We start from the raw sequence: 27,815 nt of genomic DNA, 5'->3' as shown, positions 1-27,815 counted from the left end.
GGAAGTGCTTTGGGTAATAAAAAAAAAGTTGTCTCAAAGAAGGTATTGGTAACTAAAAAATTACTTATGTCATGTGTTCTGCTGGCTGCGGCTACAATAACATCTTTGCCTATTATTTCATCTGGATTTTTGTATTATTTTTACCTCATTCTTATCATCACAATTCCCTCAGGTGTACGCCTTCGACCCGACGATGGGGATGGATGACCACAAGAGGTCTCCCAACGTCCAGTTCTTCAAGCTGGGCATCTCCAACTTCCAGGGCCACAGGAAGATCCGCAACAATATGAGGAAAAGTGATCTGGACTCTTACCAGGTACATATGAATTATCACGTACCTAGCTGACTGGTAAATGTAAATCATCACGTACCTAGCTGACTGGTAAATGTAAATCATCACGTACCTAGCTGACTGGTAAATGTAAATCATCACGTACCTAGCTGACTGGTAAATGTAAATCATCACGTACCTAGCTGACTGGTAAATGTAAATCATCACGTACCTAGCTGACTGGTAAATGTAAATCATCACATACCTAGCTGACTGGTAAATGTAAATCGTCACGTACCTAGCTGACTGGTAAATGTAAATCATCACGTACCTAGCTGACTGGTAAATGTAAATCATCACGTACCTAGCTGACTGGTAAATGTAAATCGTCACGTACCTAGCTGACTGGTAAATGTAAATCATCACGTACCTAGCTGACTGGTAAATGTAAATCATCACGTACCTAGCTGACTGGTAAATGTAAATCATCACGTACCTAGCTGACTGGTAAATGTAAATCATCACGTACCTAGCTGACTGGTAAATGTAAATCATCACGTACCTAGCTGACTGGTATATGTAAATCATCACGTACCTAGCTGACTGGTAAATGTAAATCATCACGTACCTAGCTGACTGGTAAATGTAAATCATCACGTACCTAGCTGACTGGTAAATGTAAATCATCACGTACCTAGCTGACTGGTAAATGTAAATCATCATGTACCTAGCTGACTGGTAAATGTAAATCATCACGTACCTAGCTGACTGGTAAATGTAAATCATCACGTACCTAGCTGACTGGTAAATGTAAATCGTCACGTACCTAGCTGACTGGTAAATGTAAATCATCACGTACCTAGCTGACTGGTAAATGTAAATCGTCACGTACCTAGCTGACTGGTAAATGTAAATCATCACGTACCTAGCTGACTGGTAAATGTAAATCGTCACGTACCTAGCTGACTGGTAAATGTAAATCATCACGTACCTAGCTGACTGGTAAATGTAAATCGTCACGTACCTAGCTGACTGGTAAATGTAAATCATCACGTACCTAGCTGACTGGTATATGTAAATCGTCACGTACCTAGCTGACTGGTAAATGTAAATCGTCACGTACCTAGCTGACTGGTAAATGTAAATCGTCACGTACCTAGCTGACTGGTAAATGTAAATCATCACGTACCTAGCTGACTGGTAAATGTAAATCATCACGTACCTAGCTGACTGGTAAATGTAAATCAGTCACGTACCTAGCTGACTGGTAAATGTAAATCATCACGTACCTAGCTGACTGGTAAATGTAAATCGTCACGTACCTAGCTGACTGGTAAATGTAAATCATCACGTACCTAGCTGACTGGTAAATGTAAATCATCACGTACCTAGCTGACTGGTAAATGTAAATCATCACGTACCTAGCTGACTGGTAAATGTAAAATCATCACGTACCTAGCTGACTGGTAAATGTAAATCATCATGTACCTAGCTGACTGGTAAATGTAAATCATCACGTACCTAGCTGACTGGTAAATGTAAATCATCACGTACCTAGCTGTACCTAGCTGACTGGTAAATGTAAATCATCACGTACCTAGCTGACTGGTAAATGTAAATCATCACGTACCTAGCTGACTGGTAAATGTAAATCATCACGTACCTAGCTGACTGGTAAATGTAAATCATCACGTACCTAGCTGACTGGTAAATGTAAATCATCACGTACCTAGCTGACTGGTAAATGTAAATCATCACGTACCTAGCTGACTGGTAAATGTAAATCATCACGTACCTAGCTGACTGGTAAATGTAAATCTTCGTACCTAAGCTGACTGGTAAATGTAATCGTACCTAGCTGACTGGTAAATGTAAATCATCACTTACCTAGCTGACTGGTAAATGTAAATCATCACGTACCTAGCTGACTGGTAAATGTAAATCATCACGTACCTAGCTGACTGGTAAATGTAAATCATCACGTACCTAGCTGACTGGTAAATGTAAATCATCACGTACCTAGCTGACTGGTAAATGTAAATCATCACGTACCTAGCTGACTGGTAAATGTAAATCATCACGTACCTAGCTGACTGGTAAATGTAAATCATCACGTACCTAGCTGACTGGTAAATGTAAATCATCACGTACCTAGCTGACTGGTAAATGTAAATCATCACGTACCTAGCTGACTGGTAAATGTAAATCATCACGTACCTAGCTGACTGGTAAATGTAAATCATCACGTACCTAGCTGACTGGTAAATGTAAATCGTCACGTACCTAGCTGACTGGTAAATGTAAATCATCACGTACCTAGCTGACTGGTAAATGTAAATCATCACGTACCTAGCTGACTGGTAAATGTAAATCATCACGTACCTAGCTGACTGGTAAATGTAAATCATCACGTACCTAGCTGACTGGTAAATGTAAATCATCACGTACCTAGCTGACTGGTAAATGTAAATCGTCACGTACCTAGCTGACTGGTAAATGTAAATCATCACGTACCTAGCTGACTGGTAAATGTAAATCATCACGTACCTAGCTGACTGGTAAATGTAAATCATCACGTACCTAGCTGACTGGTAAATGTAAATCATCACGTACCTAGCTGACTGGTAAATGTAAATCATCACGTACCTAGCTGACTGGTAAATGTAAATCATCACGTACCTAGCTGACTGGTAAATGTAAATCATCACGTACCTAGCTGACTGGTAAATGTAAATCATCACGTACCTAGCTGACTGGTAAATGTAAATCATCACGTACCTAGCTGACTGGTAAATGTAAATCATCACGTACCTAGCTGACTGGTAAATGTAAATCATCACGTACCTAGCTGACTGGTAAATGTAAATCATCACGTACCTAGCTGACTGGTAAATGTAAATCATCACGTACCTAGCTGACTGGTAAATGTAAATCATCACGTACCTAGCTGACTGGTAAATGTAAATCATCACGTACCTAGCTGACTGGTAAATGTAAATCATCACGTACCTAGCTGACTGGTAAATGTAAATCATCACGTACCTAGCTGACTGGTAAATGTAAATCATCACGTACCTAGCTGACTGGTAAATGTAAATCATCACGTACCTAGCTGACTGGTAAATGTAAATCATCACGTACCTAGCTGACTGGTAAATGTAAATCATCACGTACCTAGCTGACTGGTAAATGTAAATCATCACGTACCTAGCTGACTGGTAAATGTAAATCATCACGTACCTAGCTGACTGGTAAATGTAAATCATCACGTACCTAGCTGACTGGTAAATGTAAATCATCACGTACCTAGCTGACTGGTAAATGTAAATCAGTCACGTACCTAGCTGACTGGTAAATGTAAATCATCACGTACCTAGCTGACTGGTAAATGTAAATCATCACGTACCTAGCTGACTGGTAAATGTAAATCATCACGTACCTAGCTGACTGGTAAATGTAAATCATCACGTACCTAGCTGACTGGTAAATGTAAATCATCACGTACCTAGCTGACTGGTAAATGTAAATCATCACGTACCTAGCTGACTGGTAAATGTAAATCATCACGTACCTAGCTGACTGGTAAATGTAAATCATCACGTACCTAGCTGACTGGTAAATGTAAATCATCACGTACCTAGCTGACTGGTAAATGTAAATCATCACGTACCTAGCTGACTGGTAAATGTAAATCATCACGTACCTAGCTGACTGGTAAATGTAAATCATCACGTACCTAGCTGACTGGTAAATGTAAATCGTCACGTACCTAGCTGACTGGTAAATGTAAATCATCACGTACCTAGCTGACTGGTAAATGTAAATCGTCACGTACCTAGCTGACTGGTAAATGTAAATCATCACGTACCTAGCTGACTGGTAAATGTAAATCATCACGTACCTAGCTGACTGGTAAATGTAAATCATCACGTACCTAGCTGACTGGTAAATGTAAATCATCACGTACCTAGCTGACTGGTAAATGTAAATCATCACGTACCTAGCTGACTGGTAAATGTAAATCGTCACGTACCTAGCTGACTGGTAAATGTAAATCATCACGTACCTAGCTGACTGGTAAATGTAAATCATCACGTACCTAGCTGACTGGTAAATGTAAATCATCACGTACCTAGCTGACTGGTAAATGTAAATCATCACGTACCTAGCTGACTGGTAAATGTAAATCATCACGTACCTAGCTGACTGGTAAATGTAAATCATCACGTACCTAGCTGACTGGTAAATGTAAATCATCACGTACCTAGCTGACTGGTAAATGTAAATCATCACGTACCTAGCTGACTGGTAAATGTAAATCGTCACGTACCTAGCTGACTGGTAAATGTAAATCATCACGTACCTAGCTGACTGGTAAATGTAAATCATCACGTACCTAGCTGACTGGTAAATGTAAATCATCACGTACCTAGCTGACTGGTAAATGTAAATCATCACGTACCTAGCTGACTGGTAAATGTAAATCATCACGTACCTAGCTGACTGGTAAATGTAAATCGTCACGTACCTAGCTGACTGGTAAATGTAAATCGATCACGTACCTAGCTGACTGGTAAATGTAAATCATCACGTACCTAGCTGACTGGTAAATGTAAATCGTCACGTACCTAGCTGACTGGTAAATGTAAATCATCACGTACCTAGCTGACTGGTAAATGTAAATCATCACGTACCTAGCTGACTGGTAAATGTAAATCATCACGTACCTAGCTGACTGGTAAATGTAAATCGTCACGTACCTAGCTGACTGGTAAATGTAAATCATCACGTACCTAGCTGACTGGTAAATGTAAATCATCACGTACCTAGCTGACTGGTAAATGTAAATCATCACGTACCTAGCTGACTGGTAAATGTAAATCATCACGTACCTAGCTGACTGGTAAATGTAAATCATCACGTACCTAGCTGACTGGTAAATGTAAATCATCACGTACCTAGCTGACTGGTAAATGTAAATCATCACGTACCTAGCTGACTGGTAAATGTAAATCATCACGTACCTAGCTGACTGGTAAATGTAAATCATCACGTACCTAGCTGACTGGTAAATGTAAATCATCACGTACCTAGCTGACTGGTAAATGTAAATCATCACGTACCTAGCTGACTGGTAAATGTAAATCATCACGTACCTAGCTGACTGGTAAATGTAAATCATCACGTACCTAGCTGACTGGTAAATGTAAATCATCACGTACCTAGCTGACTGGTAAATGTAAATCATCACGTACCTAGCTGACTGGTAAATGTAAATCATCACGTACCTAGCTGACTGGTAAATGTAAATCATCACGTACCTAGCTGACTGGTAAATGTAAATCATCACGTACCTAGCTGACTGGTAAATGTAAATCATCACGTACCTAGCTGACTGGTAAATGTAAATCATCACGTACCTAGCTGACTGGTAAATGTAAATCATCACGTACCTAGCTGACTGGTAAATGTAAATCATCACGTACCTAGCTGACTGGTAAATGTAAATCATCACGTACCTAGCTGACTGGTAAATGTAAATCATCACGTACCTAGCTGACTGGTAAATGTAAATCATCACGTACCTAGCTGACTGGTAAATGTAAATCATCACGTACCTAGCTGACTGGTAAATGTAAATCGTCACGTACCTAGCTGACTGGTAAATGTAAATCATCACGTACCTAGCTGACTGGTAAATGTAAATCACCACGTACCTAGCTGACTGGTAAATGTAAATCATCATGTACCTAGCTGACTGGTAAATGTAAATCATCACGTACCTAGCTGACTGGTAAATGTAAATCATCACGTACCTAGCTGACTGGTAAATGTAAATCATCACGTATCCTAGCTGACTGGTAAATGTAAATCATCACGTATCTAGCTGACTGGTAAATGTAAATCATCACGTACCTAGCTGACTGGTAAATGTAAATCGTCACGTACCTAGCTGACTGGTAAATGTAAATCATCACGTACCTAGCTGACTGGTAAATGTAAATCATCACGTACCTAGCTGACTGGTAAATGTAAATCATCACGTACCTAGCTGACTGGTAAATGTAAATCATCACGTACCTAGCTGACTGGTAAATGTAAATCATCACGTACCTAGCTGACTGGTAAATGTAAATCATCACGTACCTAGCTGACTGGTAAATGTAAATCATCACGTACCTAGCTGACTGGTAAATGTAAATCATCACGTATCTAGCTGACTGGTAAATGTAAATCATCACGTATCTAGCTGACTGGTAAATGTAAATCATCACGTATCTAGCTGACTGGTAAATGTAAATCATCACGTATCTAGCTGACTGGTAAATGTAAATCGTCACGTACCTAGCTGACTGGTAAATGTAAATCATCACGTATCTAGCTGACTGGTAAATGTAAATCATCACGTACCTAGCTGACTGGTAAATGTAAATCATCACGTACCTAGCTGACTGGTAAATGTAAATCATCACGTACCTAGCTGACTGGTAAATGTAAATCATCACGTACCTAGCTGACTGGTAAATGTAAATCATCACGTACCTAGCTGACTGGTAAATGTAAATCATCACGTATCTAGCTGACTGGTAAATGTAAATCATCACGTACCTAGCTGACTGGTAAATGTAAATCATCACGTACCTAGCTGACTGGTAAATGTAAATCATCACGTACCTAGCTGACTGGTAAATGTAAATCATCACGTATCTAGCTGACTGGTAAATGTAAATCATCACGTATCTAGCTGTCTGCTAAGTTTGAGTTACCATTTACCTCTCCGTTCGTTAGATTAGATTACCACGAACCTAGTTGCCTATTAGACGTAAACCATCAGGTACCTTAGCAGTCTGTTAAATGTAAACCATCAGTTATCTATATGTCTGTTAGATGTGGACTATTAGGTGCCTTGCTGTCCGTTATATGTAAATCATGAGGTACCTATTTGTCTGTTAGATGTAAATTATCACGTAGCGATATGTTATTAGACGTAAACCAACTAGCTGTTTGTCACATGTAAATTATTAGATACCCAACTGTCCGTAACATGTAAATTGTCACGTGAATAGTTGTCTGTAAGACGTAATCCATCTGGTACCCAGCTGTGTTAGATGTAAATTATAACGTAACTAGCCGTCTGTTAGATTGAATTTTCACATGCCTAGCTGTCTGTTAGACGTACACTATCAAGTACCTAGCAGTCTGTTAGAAGTAAACAATCAGGTACCTAACCGTATGTTTAATGTATAACATCGGGTATCCATTTACCTGTTGGGTGTAAACCATCATATACAAAGGTGTCTGTTAGATATAATCTGCCAGATGCCTAGGTGTCTGTCAGATGTTAAGTAGTTGAATCTTGAAGCAGAATGTATTGAGAAAAGTAAATCCTTCAGGTTTATCTTCAAGGAAACACTGTCTCTCGATGAGTTACCTAGATTTGATGCAGTAAGACCCTATCTGGTCTGGAGTGCTCAAGGCAAGACACTGTATTCCAGAAAGAGTCACTCAGTCTGGAAACCTGATGACTTGACTGTGTCTCCCATCTGCAACACTTATGTTTACACATTTCTACACGACACCCTGATGAGTGACAACTACGTCATCCACAGCTGACGTATGGCAAGTTCATGATTATAGACTTTAGGTGACAGTTTGAATTCTTGGCTACACAGATGTCACCAGCTCCACGCATATTCCTCTGCAACACAGGTGTCACCATCTCCATGGATATCCCTCTGCAACACAGGTGTCACCATCTCCATGGATATCCCTCTGCAACACAGGTGTCACCATCTCCATGGATATCCCTCTGCAACACGGGTGTCACCATCTCCATGGATATCCCTCTGCAACACAGGTGTCACCATCTCCATGGATATCCCTCTGCAACACAGGTGTCACCATCTCCATGGATATCCCTCTGCAACACAGGTGTCATCATCTCCATGGATATCCCTCTGCAACACAGGTGTCACCAGCTCCACGCATATCCCTCTGCAACACAGGTGTCACCATCTCCATGGATATCCCTCTGCAACACAGGTGTCACCATCTCCATGGATATCCCTCTGCAACACAGGTGTCACCATCTCCATGGATATCCCTCTGCAACACGGTGTCACCATCTCCATGGATATCCCTCTGCAACACAGGTGTCACCATCTCCATGGATATCCCTCTGCAACACAGGTGTCACCATCTCCATGGATATCCCTCTGCAACACAGGTGTCACCATCTCCATGGATATCCCTCTGCAACACAGGTGTCACCATCTCCATGGATATCCCTCTGCAACACAGGTGTCACCATCTCCATGGATATCCCTCTGCAACACAGGTGTCACCATCTCCATGGATATCCCTCTGCAACACAGGTGTCACCATCTCCACGCATATCCCTCTGCAACACAGGTGTCACCATCTCCATGGATATCCCTCTGCAACACAGGTGTCACCATCTCCATGGATATCCCTCTGCAACACAGGTGTCACCATCTCCATGGATATCCCTCTGCAACACAGGTGTCACCATCTCCATGGATATCCCTCTGCAACACAGGTGTCACCATCTCCATGGATATCCCTCTGCAACACAGGTGTCACCATCTCCATGGATATCCCTCTGCAACACAGGTGTCACCATCTCCATGGATATCCCTCTGCAACACAGGTGTCACCATCTCCATGGATATCCCTCTGCAACACAGGTGTCACCATCTCCATGGATATCCCTCTGCAACACGGTGTCACCATCTCCATGGATATCCCTCTGCAACACAGGTGTCACCATCTCCATGGATATCCCTCTGCAACACAGGTGTCACCATCTCCATGGATATCCCTCTGCAACACAGGTGTCACCATCTCCATGGATATCCCTCTGCAACACAGGTGTCACCATCTCCATGGATATCCCTCTGCAACACGGGTGTCACCATCTCCATGGATATCCCTCTGCAACACAGGTGTCACCATCTCCATGGATATCCCTCTGCAACACAGGTGTCACCATCTCCATGCATATCCCTCTGCAACACAGGTGTCACCATCTCCATGAATATCCCTCTGCAACACAGGTGTCACCATCTCCATGGATATCCCTCTGCAACACAGGTGTCACCATCTCCATGGATATCCCTCTGCAACACAGGTGTCACCATCTCCATGAATATCCCTCTGCAACACAGGTGTCACCATCTCCATGGATATCCCTCTGCAACACGGGTGTCACCATCTCCATGGATATCCCTCTGCAACACAGGGTGTCACCAGCTCCACGCATATCCCTCTGCAACACAGGTGTCACCATCTCCATGGATATCCCTCTGCAACACGGGTGTCACCATCTCCATGATTATCCCTCTGCAACACAGGTGTCACCATCTCCATGGATATCCCTCTGCAACACAGGTGTCACCATCTCCATGGATATCCCTCTGCAACACGGTGTCACCATCTCCATGGAATATCCCCTCTGCAACACAGGTGTCACCAGCTCCACGCATATCCCTCTGCAACACAGGTGTCACCATCTCCATGGATATCCCTCTGCAACACGGGTGTCACCATCTCCATTGCATATCCCTCTGCAACACGGGTGTCACCGATCACGTCCCATGAATAATCCCTCTCAACACAGGTGTCACCATCTCCATGAATATCCCTCTGCAACACGGGTGTCACCAGCTCCAAGCATATCCCTCTGCAACACAGGTTCACCATCTCCATGGATATCCCTCTGCAACACTGGTGTCACCATCTCCATGAATATCCCTCTGCAACACGGGTGTCACCATCTCATCGGATATCCTCCTGCTACACACGGGTGTCACCAGCTCCAAGAATAATCCCTCTGCAACACAGGTGTCACCATCTTTCCATGAATATCCCTCCTGCAACACAGGTGTCACCATCTCCATGCATATCCCTCTGCAACACAGGTGTCAACCATCTCCATGGATATCCCTCTGCAACACAGGTGTCACCATCTCCATGCATATCCCTCTGCAACACAGGTGTCACCATCTCCATGAATATCCCTCTGCAACACAGGTGTCACCATCTCCATGAATATCCCTCTGCAACACGGGTGTCACCATCTCCATGAATATCCCTCTGCAACACAGGTGTCACCATCTCCATGAATATCCCTCTGCAACACAGGTGTCCCCATCTCCATGAATATCCCTCTGCAACACGGGTGTCACCATCTCCATGAATATCCCTCTGCAACACAGGTGTCACCAGCTCCATGAATATCCCTCTGCAACACAGCTGTCCCCATCTCCATGGATATCCCTCTGCAACACGGGTGTCACCATCTCCATGAATATCCCTCTGCAACACAGCTGTCCCCATCTCCATGGATATCCCTCTGCAACACAGGTGTCACCATCTCCATGAATATCCCTCTGCAACACAGCTGTCCCCATCTCCATGAATATCCCTCTGCAACACGGGTGTCACCATCTCCATGAATATCCCTCTGCAACACAGGTGTCACCATCTCCATGAATATCCCTCTGCAACACAGCTGTCCCCATCTCCATGGATATCCCTCTGCAACACAGTGTCACCATCTCCATGGATATCCCTCTGCATCACAGTTGTCCTTGAGAAACGGGTGAGAGTCCAAGACTGGCCTGTCTGCCATGCAGTGCTTGAGGCCAAGTCCCACGCTTTACGGAAACATAATGGACCGATGACGTACAGTTACCGTACTATGTATGTCCATTCATTCGCTAACATTATAACGAAACGAATTTGTATGATGAGTTTGTAAAGATGGGCTCCGTAAACAAATGCTCTGAGCCTGATACAATGTCAAGTATTCATCTTCCTGTTGTCACCACATTCCATTGGTACATAACCAGACCATTTACCAGGATGTGCCCAGCAAGTACGAACGACCCGGTCCGTGAGGGATCCAACAGCTCCATTATATCGTCTGGAGCAGCGGTAGTTATGTCCCAGCCAACCTCCTCACGCGAAGTTACATCCAGACTTCGAAGCAAGTCTTACGCAGCCTACCTCTCTCATGGCAACATAACTTGCAGTGTTTACAAGAGGCGCAGGTGTCTGTCTTGCGGGCATTCCCAAAATAAGCAGTTGACCCGACCCGACATTTTAAGTTTTCATTGTTTAGAAAGTTTAGACCAGCCTGATGATCGAGGTGCAGTCTAGCAGGGTTGCCAGCGACCAGCCTGATGATCGAAGTGCAGTCCAGCAGGGTTGCCACCGACCAGCCTGATGATCGAGGTGCACTCCAGCAGGGTTGCCACCGACCAGCCTGATGATCGAGGTGCAGTCCAGCAGAGTTCCCAGCGACCAGCCTGATGATCGAGGTGCAGTCCAGCAGGGTTGCCAGCGACCAGCCTGATGATCGAGGTGCAGTCCAGCAGGGTTGCCAGCGACCAGCCTGATGATCGAGGTGCAGTCCAGCAGGGTTGCCAGCGACCAGCCTGATGATCGAGGCGCACTCCAGCAGGGTTGCCAGCGACCAGCCTGATGATCGAGGTGCACTCCAACAGGGTTGCCACCGACCAGCCTGATGATCGAGGTGCAGTCCAGCAGGGTTGCCAGCGACCAGCCTGATGATCGAGGTGCACTCCAGCAGGGTTGCCACCGACAAGCCTGATGATCGAGGTGCACTCCAGCAGGGTTGCCACCGACCAGCCTGATGATCGAGGTGCACTCCAGCAGGGTTGCCAGCGACCAGCCTGATGATCGAGGTGCACTCCAGCAGGGTTGCCAGCGACCAGCCTGATGATCGAGGTGCACTCCAGCAGGGTTGCCAGCGACCAGCCTGATGATCGAGGTGCACTCCAGCAGGGTTGCCAGCGACCAGCCTGATGATCGAGGTGCACTCCAGCAGGGTTGCCACCGACCAGCCTGATGATCGAGGTGCACTCCAGCAGGGTTGCCAGCGACCAGCCTGATGATCGAGGCGCACTCCAGCAGGGTTGCCAGCGACCAGCCGGATGATCGAGGTGCAGTCCAGCAGGGTTGCCAGCGACCAGCCTGATGATCGAGGTGCACTCCAGCAGGGTTGCCAGCGACCAGCCTGATGATCGAGGTGCAGTCCAGCAGGGTTGCCAGCGACCAGCCTGATGATCGAGGTGCACTCCAGCAGGGTTGCCAGCGACCAGCCTGATGATCGAGGTGCAGTCAGCAGGGTTGCCACGACCAGCCTGATGATCGAGGTGCAGTCCAGCAGGGTTGCCAGCGACCAGCCTGATGATCGAGGTGCAGTCCAGCAGGGTTGCCAGCGACCAGCCTGATGATCGAGGTGCACTCCAGCAGGGTTGCCAGCGACCAGCCTGATGATCGAGGTGCAGTCCAGCAGGGTTGCCAGCGACCAGCCTGATGATCGAGGTGCACTCCAGCAGGGTTGCCAGCGACCAGCCTGATGATCGAGGCGCACTCCAGCAGGGTTGCCAGCGACCAGCCTGATGATCGAGGCGCAGTCCAGCAGGGTTGCCAGCGACCAGCCTGATGATCGAGGTGCACTCCAGCAGGGTTGCCAGCGACCAGCCTGATGATCGAGGTGCACTCCAGCAGGGTTGCCAGCGACCAGCCTGATGATCGAGGTGCACGTCCAGCAGGGTTGCCAGCGACCAGCCTGATGATCGAGGTGCAGTCCAGCAGGGTTGCCAGCGACCAGCCTGATGATCGAGGTGCACTCCAGCAGGGTTGCCAGCGACCAGCCTGATGATCGAGGCGCACTCCAGCAGGGTTGCCAGCGACCAGCCTGATGATCGAGGCGCAGCTCCAGCAGGGTTGCCAGCGACCAGCCTGATGATCGAGGTGCAGTCCAGCAGGGTTGCCAGCGACCAGCCTGATGATCGAGGCGCACTCAGCAGGGTTGCCAGCGACCAGCCTGATGATCGAGGCGCACTCCAGCAGGGTTGCCAGCGACCAGCCTGATGATCGAGGTGCACTCCAGCAGGGTTGCCAGCGACCAGCCTGATGATCGAGGTGCAGTCCAGCAGGGTTGCCAGCGACCAGCCTGATGATCGAGGTGCAGTCCAGCAGGGTTGCCAGCGACCAGCCTGATGATCGAGGCGCACTCCAGCAGGGTTGCCAGCGACCAGCCTGATGATCGAGGTGCAGTCCAGCAGGGTTGCCAGCGACCAGCCTGATGATCGAGGTGCACGTCCAGCAGGGTTGCCAGCGACCAGCCTGATGATCGAGGCGCACTCCAGCAGGGTTGCCAGCGACCAGCCTGATGATCGAGGCGCAGTCCAGCAGGGTTGCCAGCGACCAGCCTGATGATCGAGGTGCAGTCAGCAGGGTTGCCAGCGACCAGCCTGATGATCGAGGCGCACTCCAGCAGGGTTGCCAGCGACCAGCCTGATGATCGAGGCGCACTCCAGCAGGGTTGCCAGCGACCAGCCTGATGATCGAGGCGCACTCCAGCAGGGTTGCCAGCGACCAGCCTGATGATCGAGGTGCAGTCCAGCAGGGTTGCCAGCGACCAGCCTGATGATCGAGGTGCACTCCAGCAGGGTTGCCAGCGACCAGCCTGATGATCGAGGCGCACTCCAGCAGGGTTGCCAGCGACCAGCCTGATGATCGAGGTGCAGTCCAGCAGGGTTGCCAGCGACCAGCCTGATGATCGAGGTGCAGTCCAGCAGGGTTGCCAGCGACCAGCCTGATGATCGAGGTGCAGTCCAGCAGGGTTGCCAGCGACCAGCCTGATGATCGAGGTGCAGTCCAGCAGGGTTGCCAGCGACCAGCCTGATGATCGAGGTGCAGTCCAGCAGGGTTGCCAGCGACCAGCCTGATGATCGAGGTGCAGTCCAGCAGGGTTGCCAGCGACCAGCCTGATGATCGAGGTGCACTCCAGCAGGGTTGCCAGCGACCAGCCTGATGATCGAGGTGCACTCCAGCAGGGTTGCCAGCGACCAGCCTGATGATCGAGGTGCAGTCCAGCAGGGTTGCCAGCGACCAGCCTGATGATCGAGGTGCACTCCAGCAGGGTTGCCAGCGACCAGCCTGATGATCGAGGTGCAGTCCAGCAGGGTTGCCAGCGACCAGCCTGATGATCGAGGTGGTCCAGCAGGGTTGCCAGCGACCAGCCTGATGATCGAGGTGCACTCCAGCAGGGTTGCCAGCGACCAGCCTGATGATCGAGGTGCAGTCCAGCAGGGTTGCCAGCGACCAGCCTGATGATCGAGGTGCAGTCCAGCAGGGTTGCCAGCGACCAGCCTGATGATCGAGGTGCAGTCCAGCAGGGTTGCCAGCGACCAGCCTGATGATCGAGGTGCACTCCAGCAGGGTTGCCAGCGACCAGCCTGATGATCGAGGTGCAGTCCAGCAGGGTTGCCAGCGACCAGCCTGATGATCGAGGCGCACTCCAGCAGGGTTGCCAGCGACCAGCCTGATGATCGAGGCGCAGTCCAGCAGGGTTGCCAGCGACCAGCCTGATGATCGAGGCGCAGTCCAGCAGGGTTGCCAGCGACCAGCCTGATGATCGAGGCGCACTCCAGCAGGGTTGCCAGCGACCAGCCTGATGATCGAGGTGCACTCCAGCAGGGTTGCCAGCGACCAGCCTGATGATCGAGGTGCACTCCAGCAGGGTTGCCAGCGACCAGCCTGATGATCGAGGCGCACTCCAGCAGGGTTGCCAGCGACCAGCCTGATGATCGAGGCGCACTCCAGCAGGGTTGCCAGCGACCAGCCTGATGATCGAGGCGCACTCCAGCAGGGTTGCCAGCGACCAGCCTGATGATCGAGGCGCGCTCCAGCATGGTTGCCAGCGACCAGCCTGATGATCGAGGTGCAGTCCAGCAGGGTTGCCAGCGACCAGCCTGATGATCGAGGCGCACTACAGCAGGGTTGCCAGCGACCAGCCTGATGATCGAGGCGCACTCCAGCAGGGTTGCCAGCGACCAGCCTGATGGTCGAGGTGCACTCCAGCAGGGTTGCCAGCGACCAGCCTGATGATCGAGGCGCAATCCAGCAGGGTTGCCAGCGACCAGCCTGATGATCGAGGCGCCGTCCAGCAGGGTTGCCAGCGACCAGCCTGATGATCGAGGTGCAGTCCAGCAGGGTTGCCAGCGACCAGCCTGATGATCGAGGCGCACTCCAGCAGGGTTGCCAGCGACCAGCCTGATGATCGAGGCGCAGTCCAGCAGGGTTGCCAGCGACCAGCCTGATGATCGAAGCGCACTCCATCTGGGTTGCCAGCGACCAGCCTGATGATCGAGGCGCAGTCCAGCAGGGTTGCCAGCGACCAGCCTGATGATCGAGGCGCAGTCCAGCAGGGTTGCCAGCGACCAGCCTGATGATCGAGGCGCAGTCCAGCAGGGTTGCCAGCGACCAGCCTGATGATCGAGGCGCACTCCAGCAGGGTTGCCAGCGACCAGCCTGATGATCGAGGTGCACTCCAGCAGGGTTGCCAGCGACCTGCCTGATGATCGAGGTGCAGTCCAGCAGGGTTGCCAGCGACCAGCCAGATGATTGAGGCGCACTCCAGCAGGGTTGCCATCGACCAGCCTGATGATCGAGGCGCAATCCAGAAGGGTTGCCAGCGACCAGCCTGATGATCGAGGTGCACTCCAGCAGGGTTGCCAGCGACCAGCCTGATGATCGAGGCGCAATCCAGCAGGGTTGCCAGCGACCAGCCTGATGATCGAGGCGCAGTCCAGCAGGGTTGCCAGCGACCAGCCTGATGATCGAGGTGCAGTCCAGGGTTGCCAGCGACCAGCCTGATGATCGAGGCGCACTCCAGCAGGGTTGCCAGCGACCAGCCTGATGATCGAGGCGCACTCCAGCAGGGTTGCCAGCGACCATCCTGATGATCGAGGCGCACTCCAGCAGGGTTGCCAGCGACCAACCTGATGATCGAGGCGCAGTCCAGCAGGGTTGCCAGCGACCAGCCTGATGATCGAGGTGCAGTCCAGGGTTGCCAGCGACCAGCCTGATGATCGAGGCGCACTCCAGCAGGGTTGCCAGCGACCAGCCTGATGATCGAGGCGCACTCCAGCAGGGTTGCCAGCGACCAGCCTGATGATCGAGGCGCACTCCAGCAGGGTTACCAGCGACCAGCCTGATGATCGAGGCGCAGTCCAGCAGGGTTGCCAGCGACCAGCCTGATGATCGAGGCGCAGTCCAGCAGGGTTGCCAGCGACCAGCCTGATGATCGAGGCGCACTCCAGCAGGGTTGCCAGCGACCAGCCTGATGATCGAGGCGCACTCCAGCAGGGTTGCCAGCGACCAGCCTGATGATCGAGGTGCACTCCAGCAGGGTTGCCAGCGACCAGCCTGATGATCGAGGCGCAGTCCAGCAGGGTTGCCAGCGACCAGCTTGATGATCGAGGTGCACTCCAGCAGGGTTGCCAGCGACCAGCCTGATGATCGAGGCGCAGTCCAGCAGGGTTGCCAGCGACCAGCCTGATGATCGATGCGCAGTCCAGCAGGGTTGCCAGCGACCAGCCTGATGATCGAGGCGCACTCCAGCAGGGTTGCCAGCGACCAGCCTGATGATCGAGGCGCACTCCAGTAGGGTTGCCAGCGACCAGCCTGATGATCGAGGTGCAGTCCAGCAGGGTTGCCAGCGACCAGCCTGATGATCGAGGTGCACTCCAGCAGGGTTGCCAGCGACCAGCCTGATGATCGAGGTGCAGTCCAGCAGGGTTGCCAGCGACCAGCCTGATAATCAGGGCACACTCCAGCAGGGTTGCCAGCGACCAGCCTGATGATCGAAGCGAACTCCAGCAGGGTTGCCAACGACCAGCCTGATGATCGAGGTACAGTCCAGCAGGGTTGCCAGCGACCAGCCTGATGATCAGAGCACACTCCAGCAGGGTTGCCAGCGACCAGCCTGATAATCGAGGCGCACTCCAGCAGGGTTGCCAGCGACCAGCCTGATGATCGAGGCGCACTCCAGCAGGGTTGCCAGCGACCAGCCTGATGATCGAGGCGCACTCCAGCAGGGTTGCCAGCGACCAGCCTGTGATCGAAGCGAACTCCAGCAGGGTTGCCAGCGACCAGCCTGATGATCGAGGTGTAGTCCAGCAGGGTTGCCAGCGACCAGCCTTATGATCCAGACGGGTGGCCCACCGGTGATGAGGGACCCAGGGCGTTGGGCTTGTTATCCCACCCGCCCCCAGCGAGGGCCAGGCCCCCGAAACACTCACAGTAACGATGTAATGCTGTCCGCTACAGTTTAGCAACAGTGCTATACACATACATGTTACCAACGTCTTAGTGGACCACCGAACAGAACCTGGCACAGGTCAGCTTGATCAACATGTTCACGTCTCTACTGCAGACTTTGATGACGGTCAAGAGTTCCTTCTTCCTCTACCGCAAAACTGTACCAAGATTTTCATGAGAGGTTACAATTTTGACCAGGCTGGAAATAATGTGAAATGAGCCAAAGTATTGTTTTCTTCCAGTCCTTCCCTGTTGATCGGTACGAGAATATCGTGGAGCGTCTGGGCCTGAGTGGACGACCCATCGACTACGTGAAGTTAGACGTGGAGTTGTCTGAGCTGGACTTCCTGCAGGACATACTGAACAACTCGCCCCACCTCCTCCACAACATCAAGCAGCTGGCCATGGAGGTTCATCATGACCTGGATAAAGGTACATATACAAATATATATATATATATATATATATATATATATATATATATATATATATATATATATATATATATATATATATATATATACGAATAAAGTGCATATGAACGCGCACTTTCAGTGAACATACAAACCTCCAACAGCCAAGATCGAACCCGGGACTCCTGTGCCACAGGCGGGAATGCTACCGCCCACAGTCTAGCGGTAGCATTCCCGGGTTCGAGCCTGGCTGTTGGAGCTTAGTATGATATATATATATATATATATATATATATATATATATATATATATATATATATATATATATATATATATATGTATATATATATATATATATATATATATATATATATATATATATATATATATATATATATATATATATATATATATATATATATATATATATATATATATTTCTTTCTTTTAAACTATTCGTCATTTCCCACGTTAGCGAGGTAGCATTAAGAACAGACTACTGGGCCTTTGAGGGAATACACTCACCTGGCCCAATTCTCTGTTCCTTCTTTTGGAAAATTAAAAAAAAAAAAAAAAAAACGAGAGGGGAGGATTTCCAGCCCCCCGCTCCCTCCCCTTTTAGTCGCCTTCTACGACACGCAGGGAATACGTGGGAAGTATTCTTAATCCCCTATCCCCAGGGATATATATATATATATATATATATATATATATATATATATATATATATATATATATATATATATATATATATATATATATATACTAGTAGCACTACTCCTGAAACAGGAGTGGTGGGAGTATGTGATAGAGTGTAAGAAAGTAAGCTCTACATTGATATGAGTAAAACTGAAAGTGGATGGAGAGAGATGGGTGATTATTGGTGCATATGCACCTGGGCATGAGAAGAAAGATCATGAGAGGCAAGTGTTTTGGGAGCAGCTGAATGAGTGTGTTAGTAGTTTTGATGCACGAGACCGGTTTACAGTGATGGGTGATTTGAATGCAAAGGTGAGTAATGTGGCGGTTGAGGGAATAATTGGTGCACATTGGGTGTTCAGTGTTGTAAATGGAAATGGTGAAGAGCTTGTAGATTTATGTGCTGAAAAAGGACTGATGATTGGGAATACGTGGTTTAAAAAGAGAGATATACATAAGTATACGTGTGTAAGTAGGAGAGATGGCCAGAGAGCGTTATTCGATTACGTATTAATTGATAGGCGTGCGAAAGAGAGACTTTTGGATATTAATGTGCTGAGAGGTGTAACTGGAGAGATGTCTGATCATTATCCTTTGGAGGCGAAGGTGAAGATCTGTAGAGGTTTTCAGAAAAGAAGAATGTTGGGGTGAAGAGAGTGATGAGAGTAAGTGAGCTTGGGTAGGAGACTTGTGTGAGGAAGTACCAGGAGAGACTGAATACAGAATGGAAAAAGGTGAGAACAAACGACATAAGGGGAGAGGGGGAGGAATGGGATGTATTTAGGGAAGCAGTGATGGCTTGCGCAAAAGATGCTTGTGGCATGAGAAGCGTGGGAGGCGGTCAGATTAGAAAGGGTAGTGAGTGGTGGGATGAAGAAGTAAGATTGTTAGTGAAAGAGAAGAGAAAGGCATTTGGACGATTTTTGCAAGGAAATAATGCAAAGGACTGGAAGATGTATAAAAGAAAGAGGCAGGAGGTCAAGAGAAAGGTGCAAGAGGTGAAAAAGAGGGCAAATGAGAGTTGGGGTGAGAGAGTATCATTAGATTTTAGGGAGAATAAAAAAGATGTTTTGGAAAGAGGTAAACAAAGTGCCTAAGACAAGGGAACAAATTGGAATATCAGTGAAGGGGGCTAATGGGGAGGTGATAACAAGTAGTGGTGATGTGAGAAGGAGATGGAGTGAGTATTTTGAAGGTTTGTTGAATGTGTTTGATGATAGAGTAGCAGATATAGGGTGTTTTGGTCGAGGTGGTGTGCAAAGTGAGAGGGTTGGGGAGAATGATTTGGTAAACAGAGAAGAGGTAGTAAAAGCTTTGCGGAAGATGAAAGCCGGCAAGGCAACGGGTTTGGTTGGTATTGCAGTGGAATTTATTAAAAAAAGGGCTGACTGTATTGTTGACTGATTGGTAAGGTTATTTAATGTATGTATGACTCAGAGTGAGGTGCCTGAGGATTAGCGGAATGCTTGCATAGTGCCATTGTACAAAGTCAAAGGGAATAAAAGTGAGTGCTCAAATTGCAGAGGTATAAGTTTGTTGAGTATTTCTGGGAAATTTTATGGGAGGGTATTGATTGAGAGGGTGAAGGCATGTACAGAGCATCAGATTGGGGAAGAGCAGTGTGGTTTCAGAAGTGGTAGAGGATGTGTGGATCAGGTGTTTGCTTTGAAGAATGTATGTGAGAAATACTTAGAAAAGCAAATGGATTTGTATGTAGCATCTATGGATCTGGAGAAGGCATATGATGGAGTTGATAGAGATGCTCTGTGGAAAGTATTAAAAATATATTGTGTGGGAGGCAAGTTGTTAGAAGCAGTGAAAAGTTTTTATCGAGGATGTAAGGCATGTGTACGTGTAGGAAGAGAGGAAAGTGATTGGTTCTCAGTGAATATAGGTTTGCGGCAGGGGTGCGTGATGTCTCCATGGTTGTTTGATTTGTTTATGGTTGGGGTTGTTAAGGAGGTGAGTGCAAGAGTTTTGGAAAGAGGGGCAAGTATGCAGTCTGATGTGGATGAGAGAGCTTGGGAAGTGAGTCAGTTGTTGTTCGCTGATGATAGAGCGCTGGTGGCTGATTCTTTTGAAAAACTGCAGAAGCTGGTGACTGAGTTTGGTAAAGCGTGCGAAAGAAGAAAGCTGAGAGTAAATGTGAATAAGAGCAAGGTTATTAGGTACAGTAGGGTTGAGGGACAAGTCAATTGGGAGGTAAGTTTGAATGGAGAAAAACTGGAGGAAGTGAAGTGTTTTAGATATCTGGGAGTGGATTTGGCAACGGATGGAACCATGGAAGCGAAAGTGAATCATAGGGTGAGGGAGGGGGCGAAAATTCTGGGAGCGTTGAAGAATGTGTGGAAGTCGAGAACATTATCTCGGAAAGCAAAAATGGGTATGTTTGAAGGAATAGTGTTTCCAACAATGTTATATGGTTGCGAGGCGTGGGCTATAGATAGAGTTGTGTGGAGGAGGGTGGATGTGCTGGAAATGAGATGTTTGATTACAATATGTGGTGTGAGGTGGTTTGATCGAGTGAGTAATGTAAGGGTAAGAGAGATGTGTGGTAATATATATATATATATATATATATATATATATATATATATATATATATATATATATATATATTTATTTATTTATTTATTTTGCTTTGTCGCTGTCTCCCGCGTCAGCGAGGTAGCGCAAGGAAACAGACGAAAGAATGGCCCAACCCACCCACATACACATGTATATACATACACGTCCACACACGCAAATATACATACCTATACATCTCAACATATACATATGTATACACACACAGACATATACATATATACACATGTACATAATTCATACTGTCTGCCTTTATTCATTCCCATCGCCACCCCGCCACACATGAAATAGAAACCCCCTCCCCCCTCATGTGTGCGAGGTAGCGCTACGAAAAGACAAAGGCCACATTCGTTCACACTCAATCTCTAGCTGTCATGTAATAATGCATTGAAACTACAGCTCCCTTTCCACATCCAGGCCCCACAAAACTTTCCATGGTTTACCCCAGACACTTCACATGCCCTGGCTCAATCCATTGACAGCACGTCGACACCGGTATACCACATCGTTCCAATTCACTCTATTCCTTGCACGCCTTTCACCCTCCTGCATTTTCAGGCCCCGATCACTCAAAATCTTTTTCGCTCCATCTTTCCACCTCCAATTTGGTCTCCCACTTCTTCTCTTTCCCTCCACCTTTCACACATATATCCTCTTGGTCAATCTTTCCTCACTCATTCTCTCCACTTGACCAAACCATTTCATGACACCCTCTTCTGCTCTCTCAACCACACTCTTTTCATTACCACACATCTCTCTTACCCTTTCATTACTTACTCGATCAAACCACCTCACACCACACATTTTCCTCAAACATCTTATTTCCAACAGATCCACCCTCCTCCACACAACTCTATCTATAGCCCACGCCTCGCAACTATATTACATTGTTGGAACCACTATTCCTTCAAACATACCCATTTTTGCTTTCCTAGATAATGTTCTGGCCTTCCACACACTTCCGCTACCATGGTTCCATCCGCTGCCAAATCCACTCCAAGGATATCTAAAACACTCCACTTCCTCCAGTTTTTCTCCATTCAAACTTACCTCCCAGTTGACTTGTCCCTCAACTCTACTGTAACTAGAATCCTTGCTCTTATTCACATTTACTCTCAGCTTTCTTCTGCCACACACTTTACCAAACTCAGTCACCAGCTCCTGCAGTTTCTTACCCGAATCACCCACCAGCGTTGTATCATCAGCGAACAATAACTGACCCACTTCCCAAGCCCTCTCATCCACAACAGACTGCATACTTGCCCCTCTCTCCAAAACTCTTGCATTCATTTTTTTTTCTCTTTATTCTCTCCATTCACATACTTTTCTGCAATTTCTCACTCGAATTTGCCACCAGCGCTTTATCATTAGCGAACAACAACTGACTCACTTCCATGGCCCTCTCATCCCCAACAGACTGCGGACTCGCCCCTTTCTCCAAATCTCTTGTATTTGCCTCCCTAAACACCCCATCCATAAACAAATTTACAACCATGGTCACATCACACACCCTTGCCGCAGACCAACTTTCACTGGGAACCAATCACTTTCCTCTCTTCTTACTCGTACACATGCCTTACATCCTTGATAAAAACTTCTCGATGCTTGTAGCAGCTTGCCACGAACACCATATATTCTTAAGATCTTCCTCAAAACATCTCGATCAACCCTGTCATATGCCTTCTCCGGACCCATAAATGCTACATATAAATCTATCTGTTTTTTCTGAGAATTTCTCACATACATTCTTCAAAGCATAAACCTGATCCACACATCCTCTTCCACTTCTGGAACCACCCTGCTCCTCCCCATTATGATTCTCTGTACAATCAGGGCCCTCCCATACAATTTTCCTGGTATACTCAAACTTATACTTCTGTAGTTTGAGCACTCACTTTTATCCCCTTTGCCTTTGTACAATGGCACTATGCATGCATTCCGCCTATCCTCTGGCACTTCATCATGATCCTTACATAAACTGAATATCCTTAGCAACCAATCAACAACACAGTCATTCCCCTCTTTAATAAATTCAACCTCAGTACCATCTACCCCCGCCTCCTTACCGGATTTCATCTTCCGCAAGGCTTTCAACCTTCACCAACCACTCTCCCTGACTCTCACTTGCGCACGACCCTGACCAAAACACCCTACGTCTGCCACTCTATTATCAAGCACATTCAAGTCCTGCAGAATACTCACTCCGTCTCCTCACTTCATCACTACCTGTTACCATTTCCCCTTTGCCCCCTTCACCGATGTTCCTATTTTTTCTCTTGTCTTTCTCACATTATTTACCTCCTTCCAAAACATTTTTCCTTCTCACTAAGTTTAATGATACTCTCTCACCCCAACTTTCATTTGCCCTCTTTTTCAATCCTTGTACCTTCCCCTTGACCTGTCGTTTTCTCTTATAAATCTCCCAATAATTTGCGTTTCTTTCTTGTAAGTACCATCCAAACGCCTTTCTTTTCTCTTTCACTAGCAACTTTACTTCTTCATCACACCACTCACTACCCTTTCTAATCTGCTTACCTCCCACCTTTCTCATGCCACATGCATCTCTTGCTCATACCATTACTGCTTCCCTATATACTTCCCATTCCTAACCCATTCCCCTCACTTCTTTTGCTCTCATCTTTTGCCATTCTGTACTCAGTCTCTCCTGGTATTTCCTCACACATGTCTCCTTTCCAAGCTTACTCTCACCACTCTCTCTTCCCGACATTCTCCTCTTTTTCTAAAACCTCTACAAATCTTCACCTTCACCTCCACAAGATAGTGATCAGACATCCCACCGGCTGCCCCTCTCTTCTATTCACATACGTATACTTGCGTACATCTCTCTTTTCAAACCAAGTATTCCCAATACCAGCCTTTTTTGAGCACACAAATTCGCTAGCTCTTCACAATTTCAATTCACAACACTGAATACCCCTTGTGCGCGAATTATAGCATTAACTGCCACATTTTGACCGCATTCAAAACACCCATCACTAATGCCTGACCCGCGCGCCAAAACTGCTGACACACTCACTTAGCTACTCCTAAAACACTTTCCTCTCATTATCTTTCTTCTCATGACCAGGTGCATAAGCATCAATAATCACCCATCTCTCGCTATCCACTTTCAGTTTTACCCACACCAATCTAGAATTTACTTCCTTAAGCTCTATCACACACTCCCATAACTGCTTCAGGAGTAGTGCTACTCCTTCCTTAGCTCTTGTCCTCTCACCAATCCCAACTTTACTCCCAAGATGTTTCCAAACCACTTTTTCCCTTTACCCTTGAGCTTCGTTTCACTCACAGCCAGAACATCCAGGTTTTTCCCACTTATCTCTCCTTTCTTCTCATCTTGGTTCCATCCACATATTCAGACACCCCAGTCTGAGCCTTCGAGGAGGCTGAGCATTCCCGCTTGACTCCTTCTTTTGTTTCCTCTTTTATGAATAGAAATACACGAAGGAGAGAGTTTCCAATTCCCGCTTCCGCCCCCCTTTAGTCGCCTTCTACCACACGTGAGGAAATACGGAGGTGGAATTCTTTCTCCCCTGCCTCAGGGATATATATATATATATATATATATATATATATATATATATATATATATATATATATATATATATATCCCCGGGGGTAGGGGAGAAAGAATACTTCCCACGCATTCCTCACGTGTCGTAGAAGGCGACTAAAGGGGACGGGAGCGGGGGGCCAGAAACCCTCCCCTCCTTGTATTTTGACTTTCTAAAAGGGGAAACAGAGGAAGGAGTCACGCGGGGAGTGCTCATCCTCCTCGAAGGCTCAGACTGGGGTGTCTAAATGTGTGTAGATGTAATCAAGATGAGAAAAAAGGAGAGATAGGTAGTATGTTTGAGGAAAGGAACCTGGATGTTTTGGCTCTGAGTGAAACGAAGCTCAAGAGTAAAGGGGAAGAGTGGTTTGGGAATGTCTTGGGAGTAAAGTCAGGGGTTAGTGAGAGGATGAGAGCAAGGGAAGGAGTAGCACTACTCCTGAAACAGGAGTTGTGGGAGTATGTGACAGAGTGTAAGATAATAAATTCTAGATTGATATGGGTAAAACTGAAAGTGGATGGAGAGAGATGGGTGATTATTGGTGCATATGCACCTGGGCATGAGGAAAAAGATCTTGAGAGGCAAGTGTTTTGGGAGCAGCTGAATGAGTGTGTTAGTGGTTTTGATGCACAAGACCGGGTTATAGTGATGGGTGATTTGAATGCAAAGGTGAGTAATGTAGCAGTTGAGGGAATAATTGGAATACATGGGGTGTTCAGTGTTGTAAATGGAAATGGTGAAGAGTTTGTAGATATATGTGCTGAAAAAGGACCGGTGATTGGGAATACCTGGTTTAAAAAGCGAGATACATAAATATACGTATGTAAGTAGGAGAGATGATCAGAGAGCGTTATTGGATTACGTGTTAGTTGGTAGGCGTGCGAAAGAGAGACTTTTGGATGTTAATGTGCTGAGAGGTGCAACTGGAGGGATGTTGTGGAGGCGAAGGTGAAGATTTGTAGAGGTTTTCAGAAAAGAAGAGAGAATGTTGGGGTGAAGAGAGTGGTGAGAGTAAGTGAGCTTGGGAAGGAGACTTGTGTAAGGAAGTACCAGGAGGGACTGAGTACAGAATGGAAAAAGGTGAGAACAAAGGAGGTAAGGGGAGTGGGGGGAGGAATGGGATGTATTTCGGGAAGCAGTGATGGCTTGCGCAAAAGATGCTTGTGGCATGAGAAGCGTGGGAGGTGGGTTGATTAGAAAGGGTAGTGAGTGGTGGGATGAAGAAGTAAGACTGTTAGTGAAAGAGAAGAGAGAGGCATTTGGACGATTTTTGCAGGGAAAAAATGGAAATGAGTGGGAGATGTATAAAAGAAAGAGGCAGGAGGTCAAGAGAAAGGTGCAAGAGGTGAAAAAGAGGGCAAATGAGAGTTGGGGCGAGAAGGTATCATTAAATTTTAGGGAGAATAAAAAGATGTTCTGGAAGGAGGTAAATAAAGTGCGTAAGATAAGGGAGCAAATGGGAACTTCAGTGAAGGGGGCTAATGGGGAGGTGATAACAAGTAGTGGTGATGTGAGAAGGAGATGGAGTGAGTATTCTGAAGGTTTCTTGAATGTGTTTGATTATAGAGTGGCAGATGTAGGGTTTTTTGGTCGAGGTGGTGTGAAAAGTGAGAGGATTAGCGAAAATGATTTGGTAAACACAAAAGAGGTAGTAAAAGCTTTGCGGAAAATGAAAGCCGGCAAGGCAGCAGGTTTGGATGGTATTGCTGTGGAATTTATTAAAAAAGGGGGTGACTGTATTGTTGACTGGTTGGTAAGGTTATTCAATGTATGTATGATCCATGGTGAGGTGCCTGAGGATTGGCGGAATGCTTGCATAGTGCCATTTTACAAAAGCAAAGGGATAAGAGTGAGTGCTCAAGTTACAGAGGTATAAGTTTGTTGAGTATTCCTGGTAAATTATGTAGGAGGGTATTGATTGAGAGGGTGAAGGCATGTACAGAGCATCAGACTGGGGAAGAGCAGTGTGGTTTCAGAAGTGGTAGAGGATGTGTGGATCAGGTGTTTGCTTTGAAGAATGTATGTGAGAAATACTTAGAAAAGCAAATGGATTTGTATATAGCATTTATGGATCTGGAGAAGGCATATGATAGAGTTGATAGAGATGCTCTGTGGAAGGTATTAAGAATATATGGTGTGGGAGGCAAGTTGTTAGAAGCAGGGAAAAGTTTTTATCGAGGATGTAAGGCATGTGCACGTGTAGGAAGAGAGGAAAGTGATTGGTTCTCAGTGAATGTAGGTTTGCGGCAGGGGTGTGTGATGTCTCCATGGTTGTTTAATTTGTTTATGGATGGGGTTGTTAGGGAGGTGAATACAAGAGTTTTGGAAAGAGGGGCAAGTATGCAGTCTGTTGTGGATGAGAGAGCTTGGGAAGCGAGTCAGTTGTTGTTCGCTGATGATACAGCCTGGTGGCTGATTCATGTAAGAAACTGCAAAAGCTGGTGACTGAGTTTGGTAAAGTGTGTGAAAGAAGAGTTAAGAGTAAATGTGAATAAGAGCAAGGTTATTAGGTACAGTAGGGTTGAGGGTCAAGTCAATTGGGAGGTAAGTTTGAATGGAGAAAAACTGGAGGAAGTGAAGTGTTTTAGATATCTGGGAGTGGATCTGGCAGCGGATGGAACCATGGAAGCGGAAGTGAATCATAGGGTAGGGGAGGGGGCGAAAATTCTGAGAGGGTTGAAAAATGTTTGGAAGTCGAGAACATTATCTCGGAAAGCAAAAATGGGTATGTTTGAAGGAATAGTGGTTCCAACAATGTTGTATGGTTGCGAGGCATGGGCTATGGATAGAGCTGTGCGCAGGAGGGGGCATGTGCTGGGAATGAGATGTTTGAGGACAATATGTGGTGTGAGGTGGTTTGATCGAGTAAGCAATGTAAGGGTAAGAGAGATGTGTGGAAACAAAAAGAGTGTGGTTGAGAGAGCAGAAGAGGATGTTTTGAAATGGTTTGGTCGCATGGAGAGAATGAGTGAGGAAAAATTGAACATGAGGATATATGTGTCAGAGGTGGAGGGAACGAGGAGAAGTGGGAGACCAAATTGGAGGTGGAAAGATGGAGTGAAAAGGATTTTGAGTGATCGGGGCCTGAACATGCAGGAGGGTGAAAGG

At 47.1% G+C, this 27,815-nt stretch overlaps 1 protein-coding gene across 1 annotated transcript in view; it reads left to right on the top strand.

Moving 5' to 3' along the window:
- The window catches only part of LOC139758586 (probable methyltransferase-like protein 24), a 112,181-nt gene that overhangs the window by 41,983 nt on the left and 42,383 nt on the right, over positions 1-27,815 (top strand). Inside the window, exons 6-7 of the mRNA XM_071680104.1 lie at positions 173-316; positions 17,677-17,866. Coding sequence (XP_071536205.1) covers positions 173-316; positions 17,677-17,866 — 334 coding nt within the window. The remainder of the gene's footprint in view (positions 1-172; positions 317-17,676; positions 17,867-27,815) is intronic.

This window comes from Panulirus ornatus, chromosome 30, assembly GCF_036320965.1.
Source record: "Panulirus ornatus isolate Po-2019 chromosome 30, ASM3632096v1, whole genome shotgun sequence".
In the NCBI taxonomy this organism is placed as follows: Eukaryota; Metazoa; Arthropoda; class Malacostraca; order Decapoda; family Palinuridae; genus Panulirus; species Panulirus ornatus.
This window is presented reverse-complemented; position numbering and strand designations above follow the sequence as displayed.